General features: G+C 47.9%; 1 protein-coding gene across 2 annotated transcripts in view; it reads left to right on the plus strand.

Annotated features, from left to right (window-relative positions):
- KIAA0825 (KIAA0825 ortholog) overlaps window positions 1-13,654 on the plus strand; it is a 73,951-nt gene that overhangs the window by 12,738 nt on the left and 47,559 nt on the right. For both annotated transcript variants that reach the window (XM_032968892.2, XM_076073117.1), the window contains 8 exons: window positions 546-619; window positions 2,211-2,396; window positions 3,865-4,130; window positions 5,969-6,119; window positions 8,203-8,588; window positions 9,464-9,592; window positions 10,773-10,888; window positions 12,531-12,716. In XM_032968892.2, the coding sequence (XP_032824783.1) occupies window positions 546-619; window positions 2,211-2,396; window positions 3,865-4,130; window positions 5,969-6,119; window positions 8,203-8,588; window positions 9,464-9,592; window positions 10,773-10,888; window positions 12,531-12,716 (1,494 nt within the window). The remainder of the gene's footprint in view (window positions 1-545; window positions 620-2,210; window positions 2,397-3,864; window positions 4,131-5,968; window positions 6,120-8,202; window positions 8,589-9,463; window positions 9,593-10,772; window positions 10,889-12,530; window positions 12,717-13,654) is intronic.

Here is a 13,654-nt window from a genome sequence, read left to right on the forward strand (position 1 = left end):
CTTCCCAATTCAGGACCCTCCTGAAGGAGTCTTGAACAAGAGTTGTGAGATTCCCGGTGTCTTTCCTCGGTAAATAATTGTCACCCTTATTGCTATTAACATCCAGTGTTTGGAATTCATGCCTCCCGAATTGACCAAACAAAATACGTGTCAGCTTCGATAACATTCACTGTACTATGTTGCAACGTCTTTGACCCTCCCTACATACGGTGCAAAAGAAGTTCAACATACATACATGGCGATGTATCGTCAAATAACCTCCACGACTTGCATAGCTTGGGGAGGCCCTCATCATTTGGGCTGTACGTGTACATGTGTGTTGATAACCTGTATTCTAACTCTGGTCAGTGTAGTTTAGTCACGTGATCTACTTACACGTATAAAAACAGCTTGACAGGGTTCATACTTTCATTTTACACATCATTCATGCAAAATTATATCCCGTAGCGTGCAGTCAGCCTCCTGTTTACAGAGCCACATGCGCCGTGGTTCATCACTGTGCTTTGCAGTCGGTAATGGGTCATGTGTCCTCCTCCGACGAGCAGGCCCACTCAAGAAAGGCAGCCCAGGACTCGTTTCTCCAGAACCACACTCGAAGAAGAAGCCGGGCACGTCTCAGGTAATGGGGCCACCGCGCGCTGCATTTGCGTACGTTGCGTTGGTATTAGCCGGGCAGTGGTGGCGGCGCAATGTATGTCATCGAGCACTGTGCAGGCGAGCGTTGATGAATCGCACAAATGTTGTGAAACTCATCGCGAGACCATGAGAGTTGGTGATGGCTTAAGCGAGGCCTTCATCCAGCAGTGGATAGGTCACGGTTGATGATGATGATGAAATTCAACGTATAGCGCTGTATGTGTATTGCCCTGTAGTGGTGCAATACACGTGAAGTGAGATATGAGTAGGGGAGGAGGTGTGATGCTCATTATCCAAGTTATTCCTACGCTGTCTCAAGCAAAGCAAAAATTCGACGATTTTATCTCAACATTAATGAAGCCTTTTAGGGTCGATATTGAAATATAGAAGTTTTTTTAACACCCTCCCTGCTGTCGTATGCAATGCACATGAAAGAGAGGCTGGCAGAGTGAGTGCTGCTATTTAACACGTGGGGAATTGGTCATGCAGAATGAGTCGACAGTGCACACACAGGGGCATTACGCTTTAGACACAGGTAAAACACACATGTGTGTTAACAAGGAAAAGATGAACATGCTGACATTCAAGAGGTAACACCTCTGCACTTGATATTTGCAGCGGCAGGGATCCATAATGACCTTTAACTTGATCCAGGTTTGTCGTGGTGGCTAATTGCATTGTGTGAGCGTAGCGGTGCATTTAACATTGCTTTTGCTAATATAACAAGTGCACGAATTCTGTGATAAAGGTCATCTTTGCAGCTTTTGACAGTGTTGGTTGGTTTTTTTTATCAGCCTAATCACGTTTTGGTGTGTATCAGGACTGCTGTAATTCACAAGCAGTGTTTTCCCAGCTGCTGCATTATACAAACAAGATGGTTAATTAGTATTGTCATTTTAAAGCATTTTGTAAATTGACATATAGTAACGCCACTGCATATGTTACTGAAAATGTATCCACTGTATATCATCGATCTTTAACATCTATTGATCGTTTTTATTTCCATACCTTTTTGATAAATAATCTCGCTCAAATGTGTTTGCTGTAAATGTTTAGATTTTTACAACGTTATTTGTGAACTGCTATACTTGCATCTCATCTTCATACTGTCATTTAATTTTACATCACCTAAATATTTGTACATCACAAATAAAACACATTTTTTGCCTGTAATAAATTATTGCAATTTAAAATTCAATCGACGACTACGCTCGTAATAATTCTGCACATATGCTGTATCGCACTGCTGGCATATGGCGTGTGTAATAGTCCTTGAGCAAAGAGAGCAATTCTTAAATCGGAACTGAAGGTAGCAGTGTTGAGCTGCTGTGTGTGTGTGTGTGCGCGCGTGAGCGTCCTTGCGAAATATGTAAGAAAAACAAAACGAGGTGACTCCGATACATTAGGGTTGTGACTTATGACACCCATCAAGGCTGCTCCGCGAAGGGTGCATCCGCCTTTTTAAAAATGAACAACGGAAATGAATGCTTTGAAAATAAACTGGCCATGGCTGGCTGGCCGTGCCCCCCCCCCCCCCCCAAGATTGGGAACTTTGTGTTCACTATAATTTGCAGGCTCTGGAATGGGAATGGAAGACTCTCTTCCAGGACCTTTCTGGTCCGATGGCTCGGAGCCTTCTGCAAACAGGAGCGGAGATCACGGGGAGGTGGTCACAGAAGTCGCCCGCCGGCGGCCCCTCTCCGCTGGTGTCCGCCGGCGTGATGGAGGGTGGGGGCAGTCATCGCTGCGTGGTGTTCGAGGCAAGCGCCGTGGGTCGTGCGACGCGCCGTGGCCGGCGGTGATTTTGTGAACGCGCCGTGGACTCTCTGACAGTCGTTGGCGCCGCGGCCGATTGCATTTTGTCAAAGCGGACGTGAGCGGTGTAATTAAAATTTAAAATATGATTTTTGTGATTGTATTAGCAATGTAGGGGAAAGTGATTATATATATAAAAATGTCTTTAAAGAGCTCTGTAAAAAATAATGAGTGTGATTTGTTGCGTTTTCTTAACACCGGTGTTATCGCATTGTCAGATGTGGTTATATTTATTGTAATTTCTGCAAATGCAACCCCATCTTGTGCTGTCTAAAGAGTTGCTTCTCACCGTTTGCTTATTAAATCATCATGCGTTATGGGATTGTATATCTCATTGCTATCACTGTTGCTAGATTCAAACTTTGACATCATTACTTGACATTTCAACTCCTCCCCCCCCCCCGATGATTCAACATAATTTAGGGCCACACATTTATGTAAGAAGCTATCCTTTTTTGAGCTATTTTACCACCTCGCTTGAAAAGTTTTCTTGTTTTTCACTTTCTCGTACAGTCTTGGCTCACTCAGTGAGCATAAAGGTAACCTTAACATACCATTTACATGCTATTTGCATACATCATAAGTAATTGATTAACACATGCTCGATTAGATGCGTGCATCGTCTGTGCACGAATCTATTTTGTTTGATGAATCGTTAAAATGCGGAGCAGTCTTCGTGCTGCAGTTCGTCTCAGCGTAGAAATGTACTCCCCATTTTCAGATGAATCCTAAGTGTCTGAAAATGAGGCCTAGATACAAAATTTTGTACGGTCCGAATTTTTTGTTCGTTTCTAATTCACTTCTACTTGTATTCCCGTCATAAGAGGCGTTACGTTTAGGAGCACGAAGACACTTTTACATTAGTACATCATGAAAATCATCCGAAAATTGTACACAAAACCACAGAGCAACAATGGTACAGTTAGAAAGCCCTGGCCTGTGGCATGTATTTATTTTGCTTCTGGTTCTGGGAGCCCAGTTTGTACCCAAATTACCTGGACCGAATCTGTTTTGTCATGCATATAAGGAGGCCTTTGGGGAGGGAAAGCCCTTAGTTTCAAGCAGTGTGTATTGTGCAAAATCCACCAGCGGTTCCTGATGAACTGCATTGTACCAAAGCTTCACATGCGAGGCAACCATAGATTGGTCCTATTGCAGAGTGCAGTTCTGCTCCACCACCACGTTCAGAACAATAAAGTTCTCACAATATTTGTAAAATTAATTTCAGCTACCTTATGCATTCACATCATACACAATTTGTATTTTAATCTAATATGAATTGTTGAGCGCTCAAATGTACAATTACGAGCTATGGATGGGCTAAATTTGGCCTTAATGAATGCGGACACATTGTAACTCGGTACATTCCGAGGGACGCAATGCAACGCGTTGTGACCGTCCTTTCCTTCCCAGTTCTGTGCAGGCGTAGTGGACGAGCTGGAACTCTACTTTCCTTTGGCCGTTGCCGGTCGCGAGGGCCCACTGCGCGAAGTAGGCACCGCCTTCGTGTCCGTCTGCTGCGACGTGACGGCGTGCGTCCTGCGCCGGCTGCGGGAATATGGACGCGGTGGGGCAGACGGTGGCCCCGTGAACGCGTTGTACGCTGCGCTGTCCTCGGCGGCGTTTATGCACGGCCGACTGCGGAGTTTCTGCGACGCGCTGGCCGACCGGTCGTTCACGTGAGTGGTGTGCGCGTGAACGCGTATCGTTGCGTCGTAGCTGTGTCCGACGTGTCGCACCGCAGGCTGTTTCAACACCATCTCCAGAGGATTCCGCTCCACGTGCTGGCAGCTTCTCCAGGAACTGAAGCCTGGAATGGCATCAGATAGCCGTACAGCACGTCCACGAATACCTATGCAGCAGTGTTATATCGTGTTGCCAAAAAATAGATTATTGTGAACCATTACCAGGGAAATTATGCACTCCCAGAACATAATGTGGCTGATGGAATGTGGACAAAATACTTTTTTTTCATTTTATGTGTAGGGACCGATTGGGGCAGGAGGAGTATTGTCTTCTTATTTGTTTTGTTTTTTACAGCAGTTGTGTTATATCGTATTTAAATATAAATTCTTAATGCTAGTACTTTATTTCGTTTAGGCGTCTAGATGCAAAATAAGAAATTCGCTATGTTTTGCATTTCAGAGCGAACCAAAAAAACAGACACATTTTCTGGAAAAATGTTCCTTATTACGATGTAGAAGAAATAGCGTTTGTATTTTTCATGTCCCTTCAACATTTCTTGACGTTGATGCATGCAACGAGTTGAAGATGCCGCTAAGATATACCGAGGGTGTTAAAAGTCTCTGGGATTAGCCGGGTCACTGAATGAGTAACCATTAGGACAGAGCCAGTTCGGACACTTTTGTTTTATGTAAAAAAAAGTGGCTTTTAAAGCAATTTTGCCAATTTTGTATGAAACCGCTGACATTAGGAGTATTGTGAATGATGGTACAATTACCAAAATTAACGTGAGACATTACTGTTCATTGCCTTTTTAGTTTTAGTGCCAATTGAATGTAAGATTGGGTGAGATTTTCGTAAAAGGCCATATGAATTAATTACCCAGTGGACATACTTTCTTTGTATTTTCATATTTTTAAAGAAGGATCATTCCAGAAACTCGCTGGGAGCGCTATTAGATGGGTACTGGAATTATAAGTTAAAGAACCAAGAGCTGTCTCCTTCATCTTGTCACTTTCATTTTCGGACTATGAACATACACGACGATCCTTAAAAATGACTTTGGTGTTGTAAAAGAAAAAAAAAATCCTGTTAAAAAAATGCACGCTGATTTGGCGCGTGCATGCGGCGCATGTAGTTGAACGCGTGTGCCAGTTCGCTATGAGCAGTTGCACACTTTGAAGAGCTTCGCCATTTGATCTTGTGTGACTCCTTATTGAGCCGTACCTGCGCTTTTAAAATGATGCATTTTAAACTGATGTGTTCGGAACACTTTAGCTAATTTAATCATACTTTATTTTTTTTGTCATTTATAAGTGCTGTACACAGTAATTTGTTCCATTAGTAGCCCACGATCAATATGCAAGTTTTGTTTTTGTGTTGAGAAACTGTGTTTGTAGTTCACCTTTAATATTTTATTCAGATGTGCAATTGAGCTCCACTGACATTGCTACGCTGTTAACAACCTGTAATATTGTGATGCATTAATAAGGTTGTACGTTTTTTATTACAATGAAAACGATTTTACGAGTTCAGAATTTGTATTACAGTGACGTCATAAAAATAATAACTTAGAGGGAATCTACTGCTGGTTGAAGGTCTCCATATGCATTGCTGATGGTTATAGGGTTGTTTGACCATACTTCACCAAGCTGGTCAATGCTGGTTGGCGAAGTTGGGGCACAGCACCGTTTCAGACATCCCTCACCACTAATGTTTGCCATGGCTGGGAATCAAACGCAGGTGGATAGTTCATGGTGCACTTCAGTGATCTAACTAGTGTGCGACTGCTCCCCACTCAAGTCAGTCTCGTGAGGCTGTGTTTCTTTTACAGGTTGCCTTTGTCTGCGACCCTCAAGAAGTGGCAAGAGTTTATGTCAGGCATCTGTGACAGCATCACAGACTACCACATTGGGGTCCTTACCACGAGCATCCTGCACGATTCGGAGAGCCACCGCTGGGCAGATCACAGGCCTTTCTACGAGGTACGTTGCAGGCCCGTGCATAGTACAATCGAATTTACATATATAGTTAACGAATCAATCTTTTCATGCACGATTCATCGCATATTAAGCGAGGGTGACAATAGATTTTGATCGGTGAATCGATGCATCTGTACATGTCTAATCTTCGGCCACCATCTACTGACTGCTCTCTTAAACTATGGGGGTAAGCTCAGCATGCCAATGTTGCTCATGATGCCGATAGATTTTCCCATCCGGTCTAGAGGTTCGGTGAAATGCGGAGTGAACTTCGGAGATGTTTCCAGTGGGGGCATTAATAGGGCAGACAGTTGTTCACGACGTGTTTCAATGTTTAAGTTGTTCACCACATTCACAGTATGGAGTGTCCTTGAGTCTCCATTTGTGCATAAGGTGTCCACAGCGTCCGCGTGATGTTCTCATGCGATTCTGGGCCATCATTCACTACGTTCTTGCGAGCCCACCTTGTTGCGTGGAACACCGCAATTAATGTTATAAAACGGCGACCGAACGTCGATTATCGACCTCACAGGTCAGGAGAGCAACTGTTTAAGCCGAGGCAGTGTGAAGCGAGGAGATTTGATCATCGGGGTCGGCTGTGAGGCTCATGTTTTTCACCTTTGCGGCGCCTCTCCCGCGCCGCCCGCCCCCCCCCCCCCCCCCATTTATTCCTCCACATCTCTTCTGCGCCCACGTTTGCAAGTCCCAAAGGTCGTTGCGGCAGACCAAACTGATTTTCGGCACTTTAAGCGAGCTGGTGGTGGGGGGCGATTGAGCTCGGGTGCGAATGGTGGCGAACGCACGCTCGCAGTCGCGCAGAAGCAATGTACCCCTTCCGCTCGGTGCAACCTCGCCGCTCCAGCTGCCCGAGCCCAGAATGCGGTCCCGAGTGGAGGCTGCCATCCTACGGCTCACTTGCCAAATTTACGTACATTTTCCACAATAGATAAGCGAGCGGCGTGTTACTTACATTGTGAGTGTCGCAGCCCCCCCCCCCGCAGAGCATTCAATCCACCCACAATGCGGGAGCCATGGTGCCTACTCACCTATTCTACCAATTTAACGTTAATCAGGGAAAGTTTTCCGTCCTGTTTTAAAGGAATACTTACTCCGATCAATTACTCCCATCAACCCCCCCTCCCCACCGTTCCCCGTTGTAAATGATCTACCGTCGTAAAATGTGGAGAGAGCGGTGTGTGTGTGTGTGTGTAATTGCCTATGCATGAAGTGTGTTGTAATGTTTTCAGCTGGGTGTTTGTATTTTCAGGGACGTGCTAACAAAGTAACTTCATTAAAAACTGATTGCTAGATTTATCAAAGCAAATTAGACACTTCTGTAGGTTGTTTCCTTTGCATAATGCAAGTCATTATTTTGATTCGGATGAAAATTCAGAGCAAACAAACTGTGTCATAATAAATCCGCTAATCTCACTTCAAGCGCCCGACGGTGAGAAGGGTGGAAACGGTTCATTCGCCTCGCTTGATGAGATATTGAGAGAGGGGAAAAAGAAATCCATCAGGATTTAAAGGGCATTGTTTTCAAGCATGTTATAAATGTGCAAGTTAAATATTCGGTTTTAAAAATGAAAAGCAATTAAAACATTTTTGTTTTACATTGAAACATTGGCTAGTGTCGCAATATTATTTTGTTGTGTCCTCTATAAAATATTTTTTTGCACGCGATTTTGTCTGTCAATGTTGCAAGAAAATTAGGTGATAATATTTTTTTTATAATTAACTTGACTTCAGCTGCTCAATGTTGTGGTATATTGGCCGCGACAGTTCTGGTTTCAGAAACGCTGTTCCGGAGTTGTGAATCTTTTGCGCAATTTGGGATTAAAAACCAATTAACAAAAATTCTGGCCTCATACTCAATTCATGATGGGCGGGGCTACCTGACTAGTGAGCGGGGCTACCTGAGCAGTGGGTGTGACTTTTGGAGGCGGGAACAGTAGCTTAGCGTGCGTGACTTTGAAAAAGTGGGTTGTGCTGACAGAGGGAATCGCTGCCAGCTCACAATGTGCCCCGAAATATGTCCCGAAATATTATAACGTTACGCGTTTACACCTGCATACCTGCCCTGCAGGGCGAGCGTTGCTCCTTCAGCTTGCAGATGTGGCACTGCCACCTCGGCGCCCTTTGGTCCGACCTCCGGCGGTCTCTGCCCCCGGCGCTGGCGCGCTCCCTGCTGGCGTCGGTGCTGGGCCGCTCGCTTGCGCCGCTCGCCGCGCGCTACGCCCGGGCCCGCCCGTCGGAGCGCCGGACGCCGCAGGTGCGCGCCGACATCACGGCCGCGCTGGCCTACTCGGCGTGGCACCTGCTGGGCGTCTGCCGCGGCTGGCGGGAGCTGCTGGAGCCGGAGGGGAGCGGCGGGGACGAGCACGCGGAGCTGCTGTCGCCGATCCATGCGCACTGCGGCTCGCTGCTGGCAACGCTGGCTGTCGGCACTGCGCCGCTGGATCAGCTCCACCTGTAAGTGCATTACACCTCGACGTGTGTCGTCGTCGTCGTCTTCGTCGTCGTTGTCGTCTTCGTCATCATCGCTGAACGAATACGTTGCGAGGTCGCACCCGTTACACACAAAGTGCTTGCCACAAATGAATCACAATACCTCGCTGATCTCATCGAGGAGCATAAATCATCATCACGCGACACTCCGGTCATCCTCACAGAGCGGCTTTTGGCTCGCCATTGAACAAAGACGGTCACTGTATCGCGTGATTTTAGATGCGCTTATGCGGCCGTCTGGAATGCTCTTCCTTCCAATATTAGGAAGCCACTGGGGCTACGTACGTTTAAATATAGATTGAAAATACATTTCTTTAGAACCGATTTTTGTCCTTCCTCCGCACCTTCGATTAGCACTGTTGGCTAGGTACGGTGCGAGAGAAGTTCAACATACATACGTACATACATTGACCATGGTGTATCCCCTGCTGATTGATGATCTCTCAAAGCTGTCGCCATCTCTTATGGTCACGCAATGTCGCGATCCGTCTAGCTCCTGTAAACGAGCTGATTTCATCGCTCCATCTCCACGGCTGACACACTCCACTATTATACGTACAAAACTCAACAAAATGAAAGCTCTCTTTGCATTCGTTCAATTTCCATTTTCAATCCCAAAACGTTTGCGTTTCTGTTTGCCAAATAATGACTTGAACAGCAGAATGAACGTGTAACAGACACCGGGTCCAGCGTCTGAGAATATTATAAACGTGACGTGAAACACCTTTAATGCATCCTTTTTTTTTCTTCCCCAAGCTACTTTTCCGATTCAGCTAATACCTGCGTTTAACGAGTGATGCGATTTGCCGGTGACCTTGTTTGCGTTTGGTTATCGTCAGAGCCTTCAAAGATGGGTTCCCTGCCGCGAAAAGCGCACCACGCTTGCGTAAAGATGGATCCAGGCCAGGCCTCGCTCCTCTGTGGCTGCAGTGGATGAGGCCAGGCCTCTTTGGCAAAGGGCCAGAGAGGTACATGGCATCTCTCGCACATTACCCTTCCTTACCTCTTGCACCTGTGCGGATCGTATTGATTGGGCATACTTCACCTCGCTGGTCACTGCAGGTTGGTGAAGATGTGGAACAAAGACATGGGAGTGCAGAAGAACAGTACAACAATGCACTGTCCCATGCTGCCCACCATGTAGTCCCACAATCTAGAACACCTGCTATGCATAGCGGTCGCCCATCAAAGCATTATCCAGGCTCAATACAACTTAGCTTTCAGCATCTGATGGGATCGGGCACTTTCTGGGTGATTTGGTCATTAGCTATTGGATGAAGTCCCTGCTCTAGCTATGTCGGTCGTGAGGGTTGACCATACTTCACTACGCTGGTCAATGTAAGTTTGTAAAGGGGTGGGCGTGGGGGGGGGCAGGCAGAGGGGGAAAGGGAAAGACAATTCAGATATCAGTTTCCAGTGATGTTAGCCATGTATTGGAATTAAACTCAGATCATCAGTTGCATGGTGCAGCGTGCTATTCACTGCACCACCATTCCACCCCCACTAGAGTGATAGGAATAAAAAAAATGTTTGTATTTGGATACAGTATTACCACTACCACCACTACATGCGTGACAATATGTCGGCTCACTCGTTCGTGCCGCTGCAAGTCTCGAAACGTGCTCTCAGAATAAACTGAAATAAACCAGTGACGATCGGGACGAGTTAACGCTCTCGTTCGGGTTCGTGCGATGCAATTCAGACTCTTGTGGCGTCTAAATGCGGCCACATCTCGAGACGCTCTCAGGACACAGCGGGTGTTTTTCATTGTATAGAGAGAGGTGCTAGGTCATAGGCAGAAGCAAAGCGAAAAAAAGGTCTCGAGTCTGAACCTGAATAGGGGCAGGCAGTCGACGGCATGGATTGGCTGGGGGGAAGGGAGTTCGAGACTCAGTGAAAACCCCGAGAGACTTGAAGCAGTCGTCGGATAAATGTTTGAAATAATTGCTTTAAATAAGACCAGCACATGTAAACAGCACTGAAAATAACGAATGGACCATTAACAGCATTTTGGCCAGGAGACCACGTGGGAGAATCTTCCGTGTTGCTCTCGGAGACGGCCTTCACCCTGCGGCAGAGTTGAGTGCGCGCGCGTGCGACGCTGGGCCGGCCTGCCCCTCTCTGGCGCGTGTCCGTGTGTGGGCTCAGGGTGTACGAGCACGTCAGGCTGCTGCTGGCCCAGCCTCGGCTGGACCGGGATCTCCTCGTGCAGACCCTGGTGTTTGAAAACGGGCTGCTGTCCAAAGCGCTGCTCGTCAACACGGGTGCGGCACGGACGCTGAGCGGCGCGCGTGCAAGCTCACAGATCTCATTCCGTGCAATTTGCATTTCCTCAGCTGGCAGAGCGTGCATGCACGCGCGTGTTTATTTGCGGGACGTAGTCACTGCGCGGGAACACATATTTACATTAAACAGATTGTTTTATGTCTTTAGTCATGGCTGCGGAATTGAAAATAAAAGGCAATATATGTGCTTTAAAAGCAATTTTTCAATCTTCAATGACAGAATAAAAAGGTGCGTGTGTCACAGGCACTGTTTCTCCTGCTGATTGAGTGCATAATTAAGCCCGGCAAGATAGTTGAAAGGCTGTCCCTGTGGACGCGTATGGAAATGATGTAAAGACGTTAAGAGTTGTAGCAGCATGCATAGCGCAGGAGGTCTCCAGAGTAAATCTTGAGAAAAAGGCTGATTTGGCAGCGTGAAGATCAAAAGTATACTGGTAGCATGGAAGGGTTTATTGGTAACAAAGGTATGAGCGGTATGCCTTCACCGACACGTGGAATGAGGGCCTGTGGATGTGCTCTTTTGGCGACGCGGATATGCACGCCGTCGCTTACTGTTCTGACAAAGACGGGATTATGTCTCCTGCACTGTTGCGTGCGTCTGCGTGACGGGGTTTGAATTGTGGCCCAGGTCACGGTAAAGTGTCAGCTCTCGGGCCAAACAACAAGCGGTTTCACTTTCCCCCCCCCCCCCCCCCTTTTACACTGCTCTCATGGATTTGAGCCAAGTGGGTTTTTTTTCTTCTCCTCACCCAGTTCTCACAAAATGGATTTTAAGTTTAGCCCCGTGCTGGAATTCCATTTGAGGTCAGGTGCTGCCGACCACACAGGCAAGTGACTCTCTTTGGAGCACATGTTACGCTCGGCGGAGACTGAAAGGAAAAAAATTAAGCTTTTGTCTGTTGGCACGGCCCGTAGATTGAAAACCCTGGAGGGGCTTATTATAGCGGAGTGATGACAAGTTCTGTCATCACCCACATTCAGAAAAACACAGTCATGGATGCGACGTTATTAGCTTGTTCATCACACAGCTTGACATTCACGCTATTGAGCAGTCTTGTTCTGATCATGTCACTGTGCATTCTCCTGTGCCCAGTAGACAGATTAACTGAATCGAGTACATTAGGAGGAATAATCTCGAGTCATTTTAAAGGGGCGTTTACTGTCACCGCTAATACCTTGCATGCAGCAGTCAGTTTGTCACATTGCTTTTGAGAGTTCATGTAAAAACCGGCTTTGCTTTGCCAAAAATACAACCTTAACCGCACTGTGAAACAGCGCATCAAGCACGCCAAGAGCAGAAACGATTGGCGACTTGCGATTAATTACACCGTAAAATATTACAAGTCATGATAAGTCTGTAATTTTAATGCTCGCGTGATTTATGGCAGCACGTGGCATCGGCGCAATGCGCTTATGAACTCGCGACACCACAGTTACGAGTTATTTCTTTTTCCCCCCGCATCGTGGTCCCTCCCCGTGTCCGTTGGCGCACACGTAATCCGTCACGACGGGCCGCATAATTGCCAGGTCAGAGTTGCGGTGTTCTTGATAATGCAAAAAAAGTGTACGGCCCCTGTCTACATCGAGTTCACGGCTCCCGACCCCGGCGCTGCTTTGGCAGGGGTCGAGCGGCGGCGGCCGTGGCGGCGGGCGAACGCGGGGCCGGAGGGAGGCGGCCGCTCGCTGGCGCAGGCCGTGCTGCTCACGCTGGGCTCCTGCGAGGACTCTCCCTGCGTCCTGCGTGACGTGATGCGGGAATACCTGGACAGGCACGCCCTCTGGGACCACGTGGTCATCTCGCCCGAAGGTTAGCCCGGCCTCTCGTCTGCTGGCTCGCGGTGTCCACGCGGTGTTCACGCGGTGTTCTCGCGGTGTTCACGCGGTGTTCACGCGGTGTTCACGCGGTGTTCACGCGGTGTTCACGTGGTGTTCACGTGGTGTTCACGCGGTGTTCACGCGGTGTTCTCGCGGTGTCCACATGGTGTTCTCGCGGTGTTCACGTTGTGTTCTCGCAGTGTTCACATGGTGTTCTCGCGGTGTTCACATGGTGTTCTCGCGGTGTTCACGTGGTGTTCTCGCGGTGTCCACATGGTGTTCACGCGGTGTTCACATGGTGTTCACGCGGTGTTCACGTGGCGTTCACGCGGTGTTCACATGGTGTTCTCGCGGTGTCCACATGGTGTTCACGCGGTGTTCACACGGTGTTCTCGCGGTGTTCACGTGGTGTTCACGCGGTGTTCACATGGTGTTCACGTGGTGTTCTCGCGGTGTTCACATGGTGTTCTCGCGGTGTCCACATGGTGTTCACGCGGTGTTCACATGGTGTTCTCGCGGTGTTCACGTGGTGTTCACGCGGTGTTCACATGGTGTTCACGCGGTGTTCACACGGTGTTCTCGCGGTGTCCACATGGTGTTCACGCGGTGTTCACGCGGTGTTCACGTGGTGTTCACGTGGTGTCCACGCGGTGTTCACGCGGTGTTCTCGTGGTGTCCACATGGTGTTCACGCGGTGTTCACATGGTGTTCACGCGGTGTTCACACGGTGTTCTCGCAGTGTCCACATGGTGTTCACGCGGTGTTCACGTTGTGTTCACATGGTGTTCACGTGGTGTTCACGCGGTGTTCACGTGGTGTCCACGCGGTGTTCACGCGGTGTTCTCGCGGTGTTCTCGCGGTGTCCACATGGTGTTCACGCGGTGTTCACATGGTGTTCACACGGTGTTCACACGGTGTTCTCGCGGTGTT

The sequence above is a fragment of the Petromyzon marinus genome, chromosome 40 (genome assembly GCF_048934315.1).
Source record: "Petromyzon marinus isolate PM22_M1 ecotype Great Lakes invasive population chromosome 40, UKy_Petmar_22M1.pri1.0, whole genome shotgun sequence".
In the NCBI taxonomy this organism is placed as follows: domain Eukaryota; kingdom Metazoa; phylum Chordata; class Hyperoartia; order Petromyzontiformes; family Petromyzontidae; genus Petromyzon; species Petromyzon marinus.